Source organism: Sminthopsis crassicaudata, chromosome 3 (assembly GCF_048593235.1).
Source record: "Sminthopsis crassicaudata isolate SCR6 chromosome 3, ASM4859323v1, whole genome shotgun sequence".
Classification (NCBI taxonomy): Eukaryota; Metazoa; Chordata; class Mammalia; order Dasyuromorphia; family Dasyuridae; genus Sminthopsis; species Sminthopsis crassicaudata.
In genome coordinates this window covers 417882808-417904275 of record NC_133619.1, presented here as the reverse complement: position 1 = coordinate 417904275, position 21468 = coordinate 417882808, and the positions used below count along the sequence as shown (strand labels likewise).

The 21468-nt window shown below is 34.1% G+C and overlaps 1 protein-coding gene and 1 long non-coding RNA gene across 2 annotated transcripts in view; one reads left to right on the top strand and one right to left on the bottom strand.

The window, feature by feature from the left end:
• Positions 1-2418: 2418 nt before the first annotated feature.
• SLC40A1 (solute carrier family 40 member 1) lies at positions 2419-20406 on the bottom strand. The gene is made up of 8 exons (XM_074302886.1): positions 20008-20406; positions 19156-19223; positions 15465-15624; positions 13439-13554; positions 11651-11777; positions 7950-8195; positions 6356-7012; positions 2419-4109 (listed from the first exon to the last, which is right to left on the bottom strand). Exons 1-8 carry the CDS (start codon positions 20048-20050, stop codon positions 3796-3798), a joined length of 1731 nt encoding a protein of 576 aa, XP_074158987.1. The 5' UTR covers positions 20051-20406; the 3' UTR covers positions 2419-3795.
• The window catches only part of LOC141562771 (uncharacterized), a 66741-nt gene continuing 60388 nt past the window's right edge, over positions 15116-21468 (top strand). The window contains exon 1 of the long non-coding RNA XR_012488243.1: positions 15116-15196. This is a non-coding gene — a long non-coding RNA (uncharacterized LOC141562771). The remainder of the gene's footprint in view (positions 15197-21468) is intronic.

Sequence of the window (21468 nt, the reverse complement as noted above, 5' to 3'; positions counted from 1 at the left end):
AAGTGACTTCTAATAAATTATTTGTAATATTATGATTGAATTTAAGTCAGTCAATAAGGATTAAGTGTTTATTATGTGCCGGGTACTGTACAAGTCCTAGATATATAAAAAGAGGTAAAGGACAGTCCTTGCCCTTGAAGAGTTTACAATCTCACAGGAAGATAACATACAAACAATGCCAGATAAATTGGAAATAATAAAGGAAAAAACCTAGAATTTAGACAAATTGTGAAAGGATTCCCATAGAAGCTAGAGTTTTATCTGAGACTTGAAGGAACTCAGGAGTCAGAAATGAAGAGGAAGAACACAGGAAAGATTGGGGTGGAGTAAGTTCTAAAGGACTTTGAACACTAACAGGAAGGTTTTGTTTGATCCTAGAGGTGAGAGGAAGCCTAAAGGGTCTAGTTCATTAATAGTGGGGAAGGGGTGATATGGTCAAACAGGAAGTATAGAAAAATCACTTTGGTGGCTAAATGAAGGATTGAAAATTTGCATAAGATTCCTACTTGTTCTGGACATTCTACCTGTTTTATGTACATTTCCCTCATAAATTAAAATTAAATCTAACACACACACACACACACACACACACACACACACACACACACACACATATGTATTTACCAATATCTCAAATCCACCTCTTCCACACAAGCTACACAAAAGACAGATTAATAAGGATTTTCTGGATGCACAATGTTTTTCCTTCACTTCATTCGTTTTTCCTTTCCCTTTTTCTTTTTTGTAGAGTAGAAACAAGACCCAAATATAAGGAACAGTAGATGAGACATTGCACTTGGAGTCAGGTGTTAATCCCAATTATGACACTTAAAATCTCTACTACTTGTTCACATAAGACTTCAAAGAGATGACAAGCCTTGAATTATATAGCTGCCAGTTTTTCACATTATGCCCATCACTCTTGTATCCCCCTAATTGAGGGGATGCTTTCCAGAAAGAATCTAAAAAGGTCTATTCCCCTCATTTTTTGTTATTTTTTGTTATTTGCTAGTTTTTTGTTTTTTGTTTTTTGTTTTGTTTTGTTTTGTTTTGTTTTGCTAGGCAATTGGGGTTAAGTGACTTTCCCAGGGTTGCACAACTAGTAGTTAAGTATTAACTGTTTGAGCTCAAATTTGAACAGAGATCCTACTGAATCCAGGGCTGGAACTCTATCCACTGTACCATCTATCTGCCCATATTCCTTTCATTTTAAAGATAATCTGAGTTTTAGTTTCTTGGTCAGGCAAGGAACACTTCTGGGACTCAGACCCATGTGCTCTAATCTTGCACTTTATTACATTATGTTGCTACTATTTCCAAAGTACAAAACCCACCAGAATATAAACTAAGTTCATAATAATTACTTCAAAACTCCCCTTACTCCCTCAATTTCATGGGGCCAATCAAAGGTCTGCCAGTTATAATTTACTTCCAAAATAATTTACTTAGACTAAAATCTGGCATTGGAAAGCATGCTGAATTCAGAGAACATGGATTCAAATTTTGCAGCAGGGCCAGAAGTGTTGTGAACATTTAGAAAATAAAAGACTATCAAAGGGAGAAAGTGATACAATGTCTGAAGCATCAAGAAAGATCAAAAAGTATAAGAACTGGGGGTGGAAAGACATTAGACTTGGTAATTAAGAGATCAGTTTCAGTTAAAAGAAAAGGTTGCAGAATTAAGAAGAGAGTAAGAAGGAACTAGAACTACAAACTTAGAGACCTTCTTCCCAAAAGTAGTTTAGGCACAAAAAACGGAGAGAAGATCCTGAATATAGCAGGGATGGATGAGTCAGGTGAAGGTTTTTTTTTTTTTTTTTTTTTTTTTTTTTTAAGAGAGGGTAGACATGGGTATATTTATAGGTAGTGGGAAAGCAGCCAGCAGAAAGGGAAGAACTGAAGATTAATAACAGAATAGGGATGATAAAGGGGATAATCTGCCTAGAGAAGTTGGGGTGGAATTTGATCACTTATGCATGTAGAGATTTGCATTGGTAAGAAAAGCCTTTTTCATGAAGAAGGATGAAAGAGAAAGTATCAGAAGGCATCTGAGTGACACAAGGAGGAAGTAAAAGGAGGAAGTTTGTGGCAAATGGCCTAATTATTTCGTGAACTATGAGGCAAAGTTCTCAGGTCATTCACCATTGGATGTTGTCAAAAAACCATTCCCTCTGAGCTATATCACACTAGACTGGACAATCAATCATTTTCTTACTACCTAGGTTCCATCTAAGTTTGTCTGAGTGACTTTTGTATGTCCATCCAAGCACATGAGCATAAAGTAGGTAAAAATAGAACCATCCCATTAAAATCTTATTATGAAATTGTAACTTTAAAAGTTCCTTCTGTAAAAAAATTGTTAACAAAGGTAAAGCAAACACCTCATCAAAATGTTTAAGCAGAAGCATTTTGGAAACATTTTTATATAGAAATATTTATTACAAAGATTTTTTACAACAAAGTAAATCACATGGTCATATTGTAGGAAAATGAAAAAGAAAGAAGGAAAAGCTTAAACATTAACACACGTACATATACACACAAAGAAGAAAGTGCTCATAGCAACATATTGCAGTCTCCATGAAAGTGCATCAATGGCTAATGCCAAAGTACCAACTTGGTGCTGGCATATTCAATGATGACTGGTAAACCTCAGAAAGCAAAATTCAAAAGTCCTTTACATTTTTCTAAAGATATTTCAATGAAAAATATTTATGAACCCATTCTTACTATGCAACTATTTTAAAATAGTTTCTGGCTACAAAAAAGAACAGATAGAATTATTTTACTAAAAGCTGCTTAAAAGTAAGTCTGATGGTTTATAAAACAAAAACTTTTCCAGTTTACTCTTCATACTTTATATAGATCTCACCAGATATGAAACTCTCATAATCCAAGATTATAGAGATGATTTAATTCAGTGGCAGGAGTAAAATTCAAATATGTCCCTCTCATGTTCATTCTAGTTTATATAATCCACTTATTGCCATATGAAGACTACTTTCAGCATGCCTTACATCTTTATGTTAAGATGGTTATAATGCTATATTATAACTACATCTGCAGCTTATGTTAATCTGTTATATGAAGTGCTACATGTGTAATATATTTTGCTCTAGTCTATACCATGTGGTAATAATAAAAATAAATGTCTTCTCCCAAGTTCAACTAAAATATCCATGGCAAGAAAGTACTATATGAGCATCAAAACTTTTCACATATCTCTCAAACCCTCAACCATCAATAGGATAATACTGAGACCAGGTTAACAAATTCTAATTTTCATGACTGGAGGAGAAATTATTTTAATAACTACACCTAAATGATGGGGATAAGATATGAGGAACATGAGTCTAGCCTTACTCAAAAAAAAAAAAAAAAAAAAAAAGAGTGCAACTACCATTTTTGGAGCAAACAATGCATCTAAATTCTGAAACAATCTACCTGTTTGTTTACCTAACAATGGGCATCTATTAAAAAGCAACTATATTAGAGCAAAAGCATTGTATTTCTATGCTAGGTTCTTTGTACCCTTAGGGCAAAAGTGGAGCTTTAGCATTACCAAATATCCCTCATATTTTGGTTGGTGGAGTATTTTTCCTAGTTGTTTAAATCCCTAGATACTAAGGGGCTCTTTAACTCCTACTTGCAAACTTTTAGTTTCTTTGAAGCTCATGCCTTAAGGCATAACTGTCATAAATTCAAAAGAAACATCTTGACCATTTATGGGTGCCCTAAAAGTAAGGACTGGTGCTACAATTCAGTAACAGAGATGGCAACAATTACCTAACTGTGTTACACAACAGACACATTACTTTCTGCTTCATTGGAGACTGTTTTTCTATCAGGACAACAAAGAAAGAGCTGATTTCCAAGAGTTTTCTGAGCAAATCGAAAATACATCATGTGGCCTGTTACCACAAAAGCGACAGAAATTAACACAAGTAAACCAAAAGCTTCAGGATTGGGTGCCAAGATCACCATGATGAAATGCACAAGATCTAGAAGATAGTTCATAGAGTTCTGTACACCATTGATAATGCCTCGTTCCGACTCTATTACGTTTTCTTGCAGTAACTGTGTCACAGTCAAATCAAAGGCCCAAAGACCTGTAATGATAGTAATTTTTAAAAGAAAGAAAATTATTTCATTTTTTCCATATTTGATTCATGATCACATTTTCAGGTTTCTAAAATAATACTTTCCTAATATTTGTAAAATAAAGATTTAAAGATCTGCCCTTATTGTCTTCAGTTTATTCTTTTGAAAAGGATGGAGTTAAGAATGTTTTCACCATTTATCTTGCAAGTTTTTATAAGGAAAAACTTTCAAAGTTTAAAATGCCATATAAATTAATGATTCTTAAAGAATCATGGATTTTGAGCTAGAAAGGAGATCAAAGGTTATTGAAGCCAATCCCTTTGATGTGGGTTGAGGTCATTTTAAGAGTCCTTTCTGATTCCAAACTCCCCCCCCCCCCACCCATGGCTGAAGAAGCTAGCACCTTTGATTCACAAATCCTGGTCAAACGCCCTCTTTTGAATTCCAATGAACTTGGGTTTTTCCAGCCCCCCACTATCTGCTCAGGTTCCCCCAGAAACAGCTTCCTCCTTATCTAAAAACCCATTGAATTCTATTCAATGCTAACCCTGGCCAAAACCAGCCAGGAGCCTGGGACTCCACTTACCTTCAAGATTATAAAAAGGGGAGCCCTGGAGCCCACTCTTTGCAGGAGCCCAAATATGGCATTCTTACATTAGCCATGCCAAGGGTTCCTGTCCGCTCGGCGACCAGGTCTGGCTCTGGCATTTTTCTACCTTTACCCTTACTTCCAAACCCCTACAATAACCTTTTTTATCAATCTAGTAAATTCCTTTATAAGGGACTCTGTGCGGGCACTAGTTACTCTCATCACCTTCATTGTTGTAAGAACTAAAATTCATAAAAGTTTCCAGAGATGCTCAATGACATCCAAAATCAAACAGGTTGCAAGTTAGGGTACACACCTAAATTTTTGATCCAATAACAATTGTTTCATATGGTATAGTAGGAAGAACAATGAATTCATTTTCAGATGATCAAAGTTAAAATCTCAAATCTGTTATTTATCAGATATTTATCAGATTTGGGCAAGTCAAAAAGTCTCTGAGTCTGTTTCCTCGTCCATAAAACGAATTGAGGCTATAGGATTAGATGATTTATGTAGGATTAGATTTCAACTCTAAATCCAATGTTATTATTCCCTATAGAGCCCTAGCACGGTATTTTTGTTAATGACTTAATTCCTCAAGTTATTCAAAACAACTCAATAAGTTCTTAAGAAGAACCAAGGGCCAACACAACTTTATCCTGCTACTGATTCATCAAATATAATATACAACATTGAAGAAAGTCTTTGAAATCCAATTTGTGATAGCATTAGTAAAGATTGCTAGAAATAATATCATTTTAAAAGAATGGATAAATGGCACTTACATTTTAAAAAAAAGTTTTCTTTACAACCTAATTAGTAAACTCTCTAGAATTAAGTGACTTACCAGGGTCACACAGTTAATAAGTATTAAAAGTCTGCAGTCAAACTCCTAACTCCATAGCCAGTGTTCTATTTATCTTGCCATCTAGCTGGCCCTATGCTTTATTCTTTACAATAAATCTATCTTGATTGAATTTTGATGTTTCAGATAATTTAGTGCACTCATTTCATGCCACAAAATGAATGCAATTTCATTTCAAGGAAAAAATCCAGAAAGTAAGATGTTAACACTCTATTAGTTATTACTTATTAGCTCTGTAAGTAATTTTTACTCTGTGTACCAGTTTTTCCTTTTAGATCTACCAAAAAAACAAAATAAAAACAACAAAATAAGAGAGCCATTCTCATCTATGCTTTTTCTGAATAAATTCCAAAACACTGCCTTATTCTCATATAACTATACTGTGATACACCTGTATGTTAAAAACACACACACAAAAAAAAAACTCTGTAACTTGTGTGGTATAGCTTTGAAAGTTCTGGATTATCAGATAAAATTTTATTTTAAAATTTATTTTATAGAAATAAAAGTGTAAGAAAGCGATCAACTGCCTATTTCCTTTCCCAATCATTAAATCCTCATTCAGCATTAATTCCAATGGAACAAGATAAGGAATGCTAAATTTGTGGCTATCTGAATTAAGGTATCAATATGAAGAATATTTAAAAATATCCTTAAACCCTAAGCATCTACTTATATTTAATAATATCTAAGTACATTAAATTTTATGTCAAAAAGTATTCAAAGGAACATTATTCTTTAATCTTTTATCCTTGAATTGTCTTCCTTAAGTGATCAATAAAAAAAAAAAAATTTCTTACCAATTCTAGCAGCAATGACTCCAGCAAACAGTAGACTGACAGAGATTAAAGATACAGGCTGTGGACTCATCTCTGTGTATATCTTAGTAGGATAAGTCTCATTTAGTAAATTGTGCATTCCAGTTGTAAAAGTTTCAGGTCTTTCTGTAGATACTATTGGGGAAAATTCCTTACTTGGTATTAATCTATTACGGATGTCTTCAAAGGGAGAAACTGATAAGTCCAAAGGACTTCCAGGCATGAAAACAGAGACCACACAGAGAGTCAAACAGGCCATCTGGGTTACTCCAGAGATCACACCTGTTCGAACCAGGCCACACTTTTCTCTTAGTCTGGTGAAAGCCACTGTTCCCATAATACCAGTGATGGCTGAGGCTGCCATGAGAAGACTGAGCACTGAGCCACTCAGACCCTGAGTATAGGCGTAGCCAGTAGTGATACAGTCAAAGCCCAGTACAGTCATATAAAGAAAAGAAAGACCCATGCCAGCAAGAAATACTGGTTGATTGTAGTATGAGATCCATCCCTCACGGAAAGTACGGAAAGGCTCTGCTATCTGGGAAGCACAGCCAGGTTCTTTTTCATTCTCAAACTCATACTTCTTAGGATCTTTTTCACCCATTAGGTGGGATCCTTCCTGGACATTTGACTCAATATCTGTTAATTAAAAAAAAAAGAAAGAAAGAAAGCATTGATGCTTAAACATTCAATTTGAGAGAAAAACACAAGCCATTCAGTCTTTATCTTTTAAGTACACATAAAAACATTGTAGTTTTTCCCACTTTCCCTTATGGCAAAATGTTCTTTTATCATTTAATTAGAATAATTTTTATTATTTATATTTTATTATTTGTACTGAATATTTATATTTTATTTATTATTTATTTATATTTTATTATTTGTATTGAATTAATAATTAACTTCAATAATAATTTTAGTGTTCTGATAAAAAAGCAACCCACATAGTATAAACTTTCTAGGGAATTTTCTTTAAAAAAAAATGCCATACCCACATTTTAATAACATCATTTATATAATGACCACTCTTGTTCCTTCTTTCCTTTTTTGTCTCCTTTATTAGACAGTATTATCCTTGAGGATAGGCAATGTCTTTTGCTTTTCACTGCATCCACAGTACCTCACACATAATAAGTGCCTAAAAATGCTTGTGAGCAGACTGACTTCACAAAAATGCCTTTTTATAACTTCCTCAGTTTATTCCATCTGCTCATATGTCAACTTCTCTCTACTCCTTCTTAATACCTCTCAATTGCACTCTATTCTACTTTCCATACTTCATATGCTTTCCAATGGGTTATTTCCATTAAGCCTCCTGTGCTTAGTAAAGAGATGGCTAAGCCTGAAAAGATCCAAATGGATTAAAGAAAGCTTTCTTTATTCTCTCATTAATTCCCTCATTAATTAGGAAGTTTTATTTTTAACTTTAAGGGCCAAATGTAGGAGTGGGGGCTAGAAAGGAGATACAGATACTTCTTAAAAGTTTCCTAGGACATTGAGAAACTCTGAATATGTTCAAAGCCATCTAATTTGACTAACAAGGATACAAAGGTTTGATCATATTTTTTGAGAATACCTTTATGTAAATTCAGTTGTTTCAGTTCTGTTTCATCTGCTTTTGGAGCAGCTTTCAAAGCCAGAGCTGGAGTTTTTTGATAAACTTTCCAAAGTAAGAAGTACTCCACACACATAGACACCAAATTCCATCCAGAAATGAATCCACAGCCAATCACTGGAGAGCCAAATGTCATTATCTGACCAACAGCCATGGGAGCCAGAATATTAGTTAACTGATCAATTCTCCGGATTGTAGCATTCATATCTGAGGGAAAAATAATTTAATAATAGCTATTTTTAAAAACTTATAAAAGAAATGGGAAAAGTCATGATATCAAGACTAGACCTCCCCTCAAAAAAGCTTCTTTTTAAAAAATTTATCTGTGTAATATTTTGGCAGAAAAAAATTTATTGATTTTTTTAAATCAAGTTAAAATAAAAGTCTCTCAGATGTTTTTCTATACTTGGAAATGAATCAGTTTGCTATATTTCAAAATTGAAAGATTATATATAGTTCATTTAAAAAGTCATTCTATATGGAAGAAAACTTATGCCTGAAACTACATGTCTTATTATTTCCTACAATGCAGAGAATTAAAAAGATCCTGTGTGTTGTTCAATGCACCTTGAGAGAAAGGCACTGAGAAAGGCACTTGATCAGAAAAAACTGCCTTTAATATTTTATCTAATCCCTTCTGCTAGTCAATTACCTTCTAGTCTAATTACCATTATATACAATAGTTATTGATAACTGCAGAATTTTTTCCTAGTTTCCCTGGAGAAGCAAGGGTATTATTGATTTTTAAATGAGGCTAGTTTTACAGTAACTTGATTGTCTGAAACATAATAGTCATTTCATAAATGCATGCTGAATTGAGATTCCTTTTCTTATACTTTTAATGTGTAGACACAATCCATAGGGCCGGAAAAGAAATGTCAAATTAAAACAAAACCAAAAAAAAGGATATTTTGAGTGAAAAACTCTTTCATCTGAAAGTTTGACTAGCATTGGTGCAACTAATTTAAATGCAATAGATAAGGTCATATGAATTCTGCCTCATTTTGTAGCTATTTCATTACTATTTTCATTTTCATTACTATTATGTGCTCATTGTTTCCTGCACAACTATTAATTCTACCAAAATTGTATTTACTTTCAAATAGAAAGTCTTATCAATTAGCAAGCAAATTTCATTTTCTGAGGATTCTATTTTAATAGCTATTGAAAAAGCTAAGTAGTTACAATTAAAGACAAAGAAAATAAAGTAAGAATCTTAAATACTAAGGATTCATTGAATAAATAACACATAGCACAAGTTACTTTTTGAGTGTGAAATTATTTTTAATTAATGATAATGGACAAATCAAACTTGATATGACATTGATTTCTTGGATAAATGGAATAGGAAAAGAAGCCCTTTAAAACTGTGCTTTGGAAAAGTAGTGGTATAAAATATGATAAGATTTTAGCTAAGAAATAAATTTGCATGAAAGCAAATGGTTTTTAAAAGATTCTTTTTGATTTACAGATTATTTTAGAATTTTAAGAGACATGAAAAATGCACATCAAAGAGGTACTAATGATCAGCTATTTTAAGAAGGTGGACATGTGATAGTTAATTATTTGAGTATTTTAACAATTATTCATTTTTTAAAAAGGAAATAGCCTACAAAAATATACATATAAAGAGAAAAATCAATATCATGGGTCTTTAAGAGGAAAAAAAATCTCAGAATGAGTCATACCTATCCTGCATTTCAGAAGGGCTAGGCTTTATCTTATAGTTCAATATGTAAAACAGATATGATATGCTACGTGCTAACATCTGGTCATAAGAAGAAAGGTTAATGAGAAAATTAGAATTATTACTTTAGCTGCAGGTGGTACACAGGTAAAGTCTTCTGAACTGCATTCTCCTGTACTAAATTGTTAATAGGTTTGTACAGATCCCTAAAAGCACTGTGGCATTACTATTCAAGTTATTATATGGCTACTTCAAAATACTCCCTTACTAAAGAAACGGCATCAGTCAAACTCTTCTTTTAACCTTATTAAGGTCTTCCATTAACTTTGGTACCTCTTTCACAGTCTTATCTATGTTATGAAGTAACATGAATTTACTATTTGTCCTTTGAATCATTGTAGTTCAGCAAATTCTGTGCCAACAACTTGTTTGATCCAACTTTTATATCCTTGAATTTTCCATACCTGTGTATTTCCTCCTACAAAATCTTAGTCAAAACTGAAATCTTCCAGAAAGCTTTTCCTTATTAAAGGAGAGATCCAAGTGGAATAGGTGACTCTAAGTTTCATTAGTACAGTCGATAAATATCCTCACTTTTCTCTACAATGATTCTTTTTAAGTCTCCTTAGTTCCTTTAAGTATTGGTCTACATTGCTTTGAATATGGAGCACACTCCTTTAAAATGAGAGCTTTTTGGTAGGAAAAGGAAAACATCATATAATATTTTATGTAAAAGAGAACATGCATCATAGGAAACTCAGTTTGGGAGTGAGGAATACAATGTATATAGATAAACCAATATTTTTCATATCTACAATTAATGGTTACTTTAGGCTTCTCCAGTAGGAATTGTATTATGTCTAGTTCTTTAGTATATAATGAGGACTATATGACTGTCTACATATAGTAAGTTCCCAATTTAAAAAAATCCCTCCTTAACACTACAATAAGAATTTTGGGGTTTTTTGGTATTAAGTAAAAATATCTTTTTTTCTTCAATCTGAGCAAAATCCTTGATTATGATCAGTGAATATTATTCATCTCTTTTTCAATCTTTTACTATTGTTAATTCAACTGGTGTGGAAATTCCCTCCACAACAGTGGATTATTCTTAGGCAGCTAGTTTACTAAGGCTCAAAAAGGTTAGTAGTCAGGTCTTATAGCTAATAAGAATGAGAGATGGACTTTGAACTCAGGTCCTCATGATTCTAAGTCCAGCACTCTAGTTTGGACTAGTGGGTAACCCTGCCTCTAGGGGATTGGACTTGTGCTTTTACTGGGATAAGGAACTATTATATGAGGAACTTCATCTATTAATGTAGGTCAGCACTTTTCTTCCATTTTATTGTAGTCCTCCTTACAGAAGAGGGGTCAAACGTAGGTTCCCTGTACCACCAGAAAGAGATTATAATGTAATGGGGAAACAATTACTAAAATAAATAGAAAATAGAAAATATTACCAAAAAATAGAAAAAAATTCAGGTCAAGACTTAGCCTGCAATGATAGTGGCCCAATTTCTATTTGAATTTAATACCACTTCTATAGATCAATGAAAGGTCAAGGGGCTTGCAACAGCCAGGAGCTGATCAGATGGGAAACTTAAAGCCAGGTCTTCCGGATTTTGGGACAGAAAATCAACTTATTACTTGTTATCAGTTATAAGAAAAAACAACAATCAAATTAACAGAACTAAGAGAGTTAAAAAATATGTTGTCACTTTCTTCTTGCTTTAAATATAAGTATTCTTTGTAAATTTATAATTATAGTACAAACCAATTTTGTTATTGTCAAATGGATTTAGGTACTGATATTATAAATGTACTGTGCTTTCCAACTATTATTGTTAGAGAGATTTTGGAACATAAAAAAGTCTCCTTCTCAACACTGACTTAAGCATATTTCCTTAAATAATCCTTAAAAGAAAGGGAAGAGGGGGGAAGGTAGAGGAAGCAAACAAAAGCCACTACATTTTACCTGCTAATTTGCTTCTGTCATCCCCTGCAACAACGACAATCCAGTCTCTCTGAATCGTGATCCCCGTTGCAGTGCTGGCTAAATTTGCAATATTTGCAATAGTGATGATCAGGATATAACAAGAAGTCTGAAGAATCACAAAGGGGGAAAATAAGGGTTAAAATCTTTATCCTAAAGGTTTCACTTCACAACTTTACAAATTCTTCTTTGGTAACCTACTTAAGTAATTCAAATTTTATCATTCATTTGTAAGAAACCATTTTCTTTTCAATATACACAAAATGTAGTAGTTTGAGGTCCCCTAAGGTTGGAAAATACTTTGGAATTTAAGTATTTTCTTTATCTTATAAGTCACTTATTTTACAGAAACTAAGTAAATAGTAAAATGTTCATAAAGACAATTTAAAGCAAAATAACCAAAGACATATTTGTAGAGTTCAACCTTTCTAGACTTAGTTGAGACAACAAGGCTACTCAGGGGATCAAGCTCTGGCCTGGAATCTGGAAGTTCAAATTTGACTTCAGATACTAGTTGTGTGGTTGACCTTTACTGCCTCTATGACCTGGGAAAAATTGCTTAATACCCTTAGCTCTAATTTCGGTTGCACAATTAAGGTGTTAACTACATTAAGGGATTGTAATGGGGATCTGTGAGTTTGAATGGGAAAAAATTACATCATTACTTTCACTAAAGTCTAATTGAAATTTAACATCTGGGGGGCAGCTAGGTGGTGCAGAGGATAGAGCACCAGCCCTGAATTCAGGAGGACCCAAGTTCAAATCTGGTCTCAGACACTTAACACTTCCTAGTTGTGTGACCCTGAGCAAGTCACTTAACCCCAGCCTCAGAAAAAGAAAAGAAAAAAAAGAAAGAAAGAAATTTAACATCTCCCCTAATTATAAATTTAAAAAGAAAACAATTCTGAGAATTTCATAGGCTTCACTAGATTAGTGTCAAAGGAATTCATGATATGAAAAAGGTGATGAATTTCTGGAATTGATGGCCATTGAGGTCTGTACAGGTCTAGATTCTTGATCTCAAACTGAGTCCTGTTAAAGACCTTAGCTTAAAAGGCCAAGGTCTCCCACTGCATTCAGCACCATCTCCAGTAATCCTGATCTATATCTAGCCACTGAACCTAGAAGCCTTTGGAGGAGAAAGTGAGACAGGTGAGGACCTTCATTTAAATTCAATTCATTTGCATGCCATGGTATCACCTCACTAATGTCATGGTCCTATGTGAGAATGAAGGACAAATAATGATGGTGGGCAAGTAATTTAAACTGTCTGCCTCTGTTTCCTCAATTATAAAATTGGGAGTAATAATAACACCACCTTAACAGGTTTTTTTGGGAGAATCAAATCAGATAATTTTGTAAAACTGCTTAGTACATTGCCTATGTAATATAAATATTTATTTTCTTTCCCTTTCCTATCACAGAAAGAAATCCATTCTTTTCTCATGGCCCAATTTATATTGGATCCTTTATTTTTCATAACACTCCCTCCCTCTTTTCTCAGGGAATCTACCACTGTAGGATCCCAATATGAAGCATCCTTGAGAAATTGTTTAATTCAGTCCCCAAGTCATCATATCATGTATGTCTGAGGATTATAGTATTGATTAAATCCCAATACCATTATAGTTCCTTATAAACAATATACAGATCTTGCATTAATAACAATGTGCCAAAACATTTTGAACAGAACTAAAAAAAAATGCTTAAATCTTTTATTACTAGCACTTGTTAATATCTTTTAATTAAAGTATTTAATTGAGAACTTACAAGAACCCATCCGTTGTACAGGGTCAGAAGATCAGTTTTATGTAAGAAAACCATCATTAGGATGAAACCACATATGATGACTGAAACATTCTGTACAATCAAAGAAGTCTGGGCCACTATAGTAAGGGAGAAAAAATTACTTATTATACATAAAAGTAGTGAATAAGACAATGCCTACTCTCACTTCAGGGTTAAAATTGCTTGAAGCTATAAGTGTAGTAAGCAGTTTACATCTATATATACACAAAAAACCCTTCTGACTTACTGAATTAAATACTGTCTCAAATATTTCCTATACTTTCCCCATTCATTATTCATAGCTTATGCTACACCTAGAATTAGTCATCAACTATACCATCAATTGAAGCCTACAAAACAAAGTAGTACATGGAGAAATCTTCCAAAAATATAGAAATCGTTTATACTTTTATCACCATAAAATTTATTGTTGTTGCTAAATCACTAGTTATCTTCTCAGATAATTTTAGAATTCCTACAGTGAAAAGTAAAGCAGGTGATGATGGAAAGAATTAGAAATCTCCAATTAGTCTAGAATTAGAGAAGTCTCACATTTGAGTCTGAAAACCTGGATTAAGTCAATCAATAAACATGTTAAATCAGAAACATTTATTAAGAGCCTATTATGTGCTAGGCACAATGCTAAATGCTGGGGATACAAAATGAATTAAAAGATAGTCCTTGCCCTTTAGGAACTTACAACCTTATGAAAGTCTCATTGCTACTATGTGACCTCAGGCAACTCAATTAATATTTCAATTAATCTCAATCAATTAATTCATTTCAATTCAATTAATCTTATCTGAAGAAAGAATGCTTGCTTTGCACACCTCATAGGGCTATAGTAAAGGGGTAATGTTCTTTCATCTCTGTAAGCACTCAGGAAATACTATACTGTTATAGGAGTAAAAAATAATTTCAAAAAATCTTCTTTACCTTACTCCTCAATTTTTAATTATTATAAAAAGACTAATGCTCACTAGTGTTAAAAATTATCAGCTACCAAAAAAAAAAATAAAAGACATGCCTTCTCTATCTTGTAACATTCAAAATAACTAAGAAAAAAATAGAATATAGAACTTTCCTTTAGAGAGCTGGATTTAAAGGAGACCAGAATTTAAAATTAACTTTACATTTCCCTAGTACCTATAACAATCTTGTTAGACTTTCTTGGTTACAAGTAAGTAGATAATTCAGGAAATTTTTGCCTGAATTATCTACTTTGGCCTTGAAACTGTTCAATCCTTTGATTAATTTCTTGGCTGTGTGGAACTGGCTTGTTCAATTGTGCTATTTGGAGAAAAGTATTAAGAAGCAACATCTAAAAATAACATTCCAATACAATCTGGTCTATTTAAATATGCAGATACAAAATCTTACACTGATACAGACCTTTCCATTTCAAATTCTCTGAAACATTGCTATATGAAAACTATGACACGTTCATAAAGTTTCCTACAAGATAGTTATACGTCCTATCCCCCTAGTCTTGTAAATGGATTCCACTGCATTTCCAAGAGAAATCAAGCCAGAGTTAAGCCAGCTTTTAATGTTTAACATGGTTCTCAGAAAAGTGTCACTTGATGTTAATTATTAACATTTGGACTTTATCAGAAGCTAAAGGTATTTTTAAAAGTCCTTTATTTACTCCCTGAGCACAAATATAACAGGGATTTCTACATGGTCCAGGATCTAGGTCCCATGCTCCCAATAGAAATGCTGGTGTCAAAGGACATCAAGGTAGGTACTTAATAAATATTGGGTGGTTGAAGTACTTCATAACTCAACTGCTCTCTGATTTGAGCATAACTGCCATTACAGAAGGAACATTTGAAGACTTTGTGGAAGGAAAGGATAGCTCTTTTTCTGACATAATATCTCTCATCAAAAATTAGATAATGTACTCTCTTTCTTTCTTCTTCCCTTCATTCCATTTTAAATATAGATCAGACAAAAGTCAGTTTCAATTCCATTTGAATTGAAAAGGGCTAGTTCAAAGAATACCTACCTTTAAGCCTGGGATTCTTATCTACCCAATCTCCAATGATGGCTCCCAGGATCAGAACAGAGCCTGCCACCACCAGCCCGTAGACAGCAGTTAAGAGCAGGCTGTTTCCGTAGAGCTCAACCAGAAACAAAGATACTGCAAAATGCCACATCCGATCTCCCTTGAATAAAAAAAAGAAAAATAGAAGGAAATGGAAGAGTTCATAAGTATTTTCAATTTCTAGACAATTATATACAAAAAGCTACTTTTCTATTGGAAGAGCTTCTCCAACTAAGTATCCCAAGGGAGACATCTTACCTTTCTACATATCAGTATCAGACTAACTAAAAACAGATACAAAGAAAGCAAAAGATAGTCCCTGCTCTTAAAGAGTTTAATAGGGGAGACAACATTCAAGCAATTATTAATATATGGATAAATAGGAAATAATTAAAAGACAGAAGGCATTAGAATTAAGGGGGATTGGGAAAGGTAGGAATTTATTAAGTCATAAGGTAATAATGAGGAAGGAGTACTGCAAAATTAAGAAGTAATCTCAGTGGGAAAGCATTTAGCGGTAGGGATCAAGAGTGAGTAGGTATGGAATTGGGAAAGGATTCATCAAAAAAAAATAATAATAACTCTTCTGACACATATTCTTGTCTCCCCAAATCAGCAGTTAACTTGATAGCATAAATGGTCAAGAGTTACAATTACCAATTCTGATAAGGACACAGAAAGCATTAAACCCCCAATAATTGAGAGTTTACAATGAAAGCCTTGGATGTGGAAAGAAGTACCATACTCACTCATCAATCTAAAGAAAATGATTTAATCAGGAGCTATTTTCCCCTTACTCATCCTTTATTTCCACTGCACAATTTAGTGGCATCATACTTTTGGATGCACCAAAACTGATGGAGGTGAAACCAAAACAACCCTGGATAAAATCAGACACACCATTGGTCAGATGGTATAAGCAAGCTGCAGAAGTACAGTTAAATTGGAAGTAGGAGCAGTGTTTTATTGAAACAGTACAAAATTGTGTGTGCTCCACAGTAATTTACACATAGTGGGCATTTATATAAGTGAAGTTGGTTTTTTGTTTTGTTTTGTTTTGTTTTGTTTTTTTCCAGGATTTACTGAACAAACATCAGTCAGGAAAAGGCCCGTTTCCTCATCTGTAAGATTAAAGGTTTGTGTTTGATGATGTTAAGATCCTTCCTAACTCTTAAGATTCTATGATCTGATTTATTCCCTGTGGTAATTTTACAAAGAAAAAAAATTAACAGGAAGAACTGCTAGATGCAGAAAGATAAGGTTAACAAGTGCCAATTTTGACAGTAAATGGACAGTCAGTAAAAGGCTTACATTTATACACAAACATATATTCCATGTATGCGAGTTTTTTAAAACAAACTATTTTAATAATGCTTGTTGAAGAATAAGTGATTAAAACATTCACAGAGTGAATATTTTATTTTTTTAAAGCACTGATTCCTACAATGTTTCCCAATCCCTCTTAATTCTAGTATCTTCCCTCTTTTAATCTTTTCCTATTTATTCTATATATAACTTGTATGTACACAGATATTTGAATGAAGTCTTCCCCATTAAATTGTAAACTCCTTGAGAACAGGGACTATCTTTTGTTTTCTTTCTAACTAATCTGATACTAATATGTAAACAGATAAAATGCTCATGGAATTCAAATGTGCCTGAAACAGTATAAACTGAAAATAGACTCTGAAGAATTTAGATAAGTTTACAGATGATTGAACTGGGTATATTGAGAAATCTTTGATTTTAAGCTCAGGTTAGGGAAGACAAGCATGTTATTTCATAACCTGTACTAAATGTCATTGTCAGAGATGAAATATCAGATGAATCAATCACAGGTCTTACACACTCTGAAATTGTTAGCATGTTCCTAATATACTATAAAAATACAAAAAAAATTTAAATCAAAATAACAAATGACAGAAGATTTCATCAAAATTAAGATTTGCTGTTAGAAATTCTTTTTGATGAATTTATCATAAATGCTTTTTTAGCCCCAAATAAATTTTTTAAAAAAGGAAGAAAAACCAAACATATACCCATGTATAAGCTGAGGGAGATCTCAGGCTAGGATGCTTTTTCATTATGGAAAAAAAAGTCATACTAATTGCATCTTACCTGTTAAATCAGTAAGGACAGGTCACAGAGAAATTAACAAAGGTGAGCAAAACATGAAAAATGATTTATCAACTATTCTATCCTGCTATAATGGATTTATGCTCTGAATATAACAGGACCTTGAAGAGAAATTAATCATAGCATTGAACTACATGTAAACTTTTTTGGAAACCAAATTTATGAAGCAAAAAATATATATAAGCAAAAATTCATTGATCGAGGGTAGATCAATGTGCTTGAATAGAGAACAGAGAGGGGAAGACCTTACTCTAACATCTAAACCAGTACCTAGTTCTCTCTACAAAAATGACCACAGATACAACCTCATGAGGTTTGCATCAGCAAATGGAATTCTTGTCTAACCTAAAGATAAGAAATATAATTTTTATTTTTTGTCTTATATCTTATCTACTCTTTGAATTAAAATCAATTCACAGTAACCACACTTTATTTACAGTTTATTTGCAGTCATTCTCACCTGCCCAATCTTAGACATGTGCTTGCTTAAAAAAAAAAAAGCAGCTACCAATAAATTGCTGTTAGATATTAGAGAGATTGAAGAAACTATTAAACTATTACATAAAAATTTGGGGCATAAATTTTTCCCATTTCATTAGTGGGTCCAAGATGACCATATAAAACTTTGGAATTTAAAAAAATTTTAGATGATACTTGGCTTCTCTCTCAAAATTCTCATCTCATTTGAAACACAACATGATGTATGAGTATGATGCACTCAGCTTTTTTTTTAAGAAGCAGCATTTATTAATGAAGAGATTTTTAAATCAATAATTAGGGACTGATCTACCTTCCTTGTGAAGCTGGCCAGTATAATTATTCTCATTTTGCTGATGACAGAACCAAAACATATAATTTTAATATACCACTGTTTTTGATGTTCAAGCATCTTACTTCATTGAATCACAAACTGGTTTGTTTCACAAATGGCAAACAGCTAAAAACATAGCTGTTTTTAATCTCCCAAATATTCATTCTCATTGATTCTATTACTTACCACATTCTATTATTCTATTTTATAATTATTCTATGATTCAATTATTACACATATAACTATTAATTTTGGCAATCACTGCATGCCTTCTGTACAATCTCTAAGAGCCCATACTGGAAGCAAACTTCCACCAAAAAATAGTAGTGATATTTTTCAAATAGTTTGAAAGAAAAGTTACACCAATCTTTACCTTTTAAAGGGAGAATTATCATTACTCTTTCTGACAACCTAGTAATGCACAGACACAGTCATAGATATGACAAAGGTTTTTATCAATTTGGTTTTACATTTTGGATACCTGTATCCTATTCCAATATAATTCTATATAAAGCTGATATCACAGGCTTCAATTGAAAAATGGGAGGATAAGAATGCTAATAAAAACATAAATGCTAATTAAGCAATTTAGCTCTTTAATACCACCACAAGGTAATTGGAAGTCAATTTAATGGTCACATGTCAGAAGGAAAGGAAAATTGTGTAACTTATGTAGCAATTATTACAGTATATTTTTTTGCTTACCCAGGTGGATAGAGCATGACCAAAGTAGAGAAGACATTTTGCAGAGGTAATATAGTTTGTAAAGGATCCTGCAATGGAAACAAAGGCAGAAAAAGTGCATTCAGTCTTTGTGAAAAGATAATCTTTATTATATCAGATCTCAATTCTTCATCATTTTCTTTCTTTTAAAGTGATTTTGATTAAATCATTTCATGAAGTAAGCCCTATGTCTCACTAGGTATCTCTTAAATAAGGGAGACATTTTATTGTCTTGACTATGAAACCAATTAATTTGAGTCCATATAACACTTGAGGAATTGCACAAAAAGAAGACAAATATTCCTTCAGTATATTTCTCTTCATCTTTTACCCAGAGCTATACACAATCTTTCCTACCCCATCCCCAATCCATACTTGTGTCTATATATAAGGATCCATAAGAAGAGAGCATGATTCCATAGCTTTAAGGAACTCTTTGATGAGGAAATGTCTACTACAGTGCAGGGCAGGAACTTCTCTGCAAATTTCGATCCTAAAAAGTTCCCTAGAACACTCAGAACTTACATGTTTTGCCTAGGGTAACATATTTGGGATGAGTCAAAGGAAGGCTGAACTGAGGTCTTTCCTAGCTTCCAGACCACTGCCCCCTGAACTGCCTCTCTGGCATGTTTATGCAGTACACAAATGACTCCTCTTCGCTGACTTTTTAAACTATGGAATCCATAAATTCCTCCGCTCCCCATTTTTCACCAAAATACAAAGCTACCAAAAATCCTTGCAGCTAACTGCTACCTACATCTTCACCCAACCTGCTTACCCACATTTACCCTTCAAGTTAACTGACATAAAAAACAGCTGGTCATGCCCACTCACCACAGCATCCTCCACGAGTGTTTTGGTCATTTTTGTCAGTCATGACAACAGGAGTTTCTTATTGGCTTTTCTTTGTCTTTTGCTGTTGCTGCTGCTAATGATGTTTTGAAGTTTTTGTCGTTAACTGGAGTGCAAATAACTGGAGACAGCACCATCAAAAAAAAAAAAAAAAAAAGCAAGGAAACAAAACAAGTTCTCTAGAAAACTTTTTTTAAAAAATAATTTTTTAAAAAGGAAGGGGCAATCCGAGATTTTTCTTTTTTTTCTTTCCAAACTTAGCTATCACTGTAGCTGAAGTTGGAAAGCTATAACCTTATGGCTAGGGGAGAGGGGTAGAAAGCTCTGAATAGCTGTTGGGGGGCCTCAAGAGAGGCTCCCAGCAGCTGAGGCTGTCATCCAGAGAAGGGCCTCCACCCGAGCTCTTATACCGGGCCTGGGGGTGGAGCTTGGGCGGACATCTGGTCAGCGCCCGCCCCACGTGAGCTCACCCCTGCGAGTGCGGGGCGCTGACATTCTAACTGCGGTGCATCCCTCCACGCCCTGTATTAGAGTCGCCTCCGTGGAGGCAAAATCTTCATTCTTAGCAATAAAAAAGCTGCACTAAAACCACAGGATTTGGACCTCCGCGCGAGAGACGTGGGAAGCCTGAGATAATTTTCGTGCGTGGGAATTCCAGTTGTCCGGGTTTTCTCCTGTGCAGAGGAAGAGGACGAAGAGAACCTGGGGCAGGGGGTGGGAGGGGGTGGGAGTGCGCGAGCCTGGAAAGAAGGGGGCGGGGGTGTGGGAGAGAGGGAGGGGATGTGCTTGTCCTTGGACGCGGAGGCGATCTCGGGTGAAGTTACTTGTGTGTACTCTGTCCTAGCACTAGAGGGTGGGGGTACAACAGGTTGTATGGTACTGTGTCAAAGACTCGAATCATCAACATGGGTTTTTCCAGTGAAGGAGAATCTTTTGTGGGGCCCATTTCATAAAAATAGCTTCACTGGTCCTTCTTTTTTCTTCAACTTTCTGTGTGCCATGATGCACATATTGTGTTTGGCGAACTGTGATCACACACAGTACAAGGGAAAAGAATTAGGTTCAAATCGCCGTCTCTTAATTTAGTTACTCAAACAGAAGGCTTCTATTTGTCTCTCTTCTTTACCTTTCCTCCTTCCTTCTCTTTCCCTTCCTTCCTTCTTTCCTTCCTTCGTTCCTTCCTTTTTCTTCCTTCCTTCCTTCCTTTTTCTTCCTTCCTTCCTTCCTTCCTTTTTCTTCCTTCCTTCCTTCCTTCCTTCCTTCCTTCCTTCCTTCCTTCCTTCCTTCCTTCTTTCCTTCCTTCTTTCCTTCCTTCCTTCCTTCTTTCCTTCCTTCTTTCCCTCCTTCCCTTCCTTCCTTCCTTCTCCTTTCCTTTATTCCTCCTCTTCCTCCCTCCCTGCCCTTACTTTCTTCCTTCTTTCCTTCCCACCTCCATTCCTTCTT

Coding starts and splice junctions, on each gene's coding strand:
- SLC40A1 (XM_074302886.1), bottom strand. CDS start 20,050: ATGACTGACAAAAATGACCAAAACACTCGTGGAGGATGCTGTG. Junction 15,625..19,155: donor GTCATGCTCTATCCACCTGG/GTAAGCAAAAAA, acceptor TTTTTATTCAAG/GGAGATCGGATGTGGCATTT. Junction 11,778..13,438: donor TGTACAACGGATGGGTTCTT/GTAAGTTCTCAA, acceptor GTGATTCTTCAG/ACTTCTTGTTATATCCTGAT.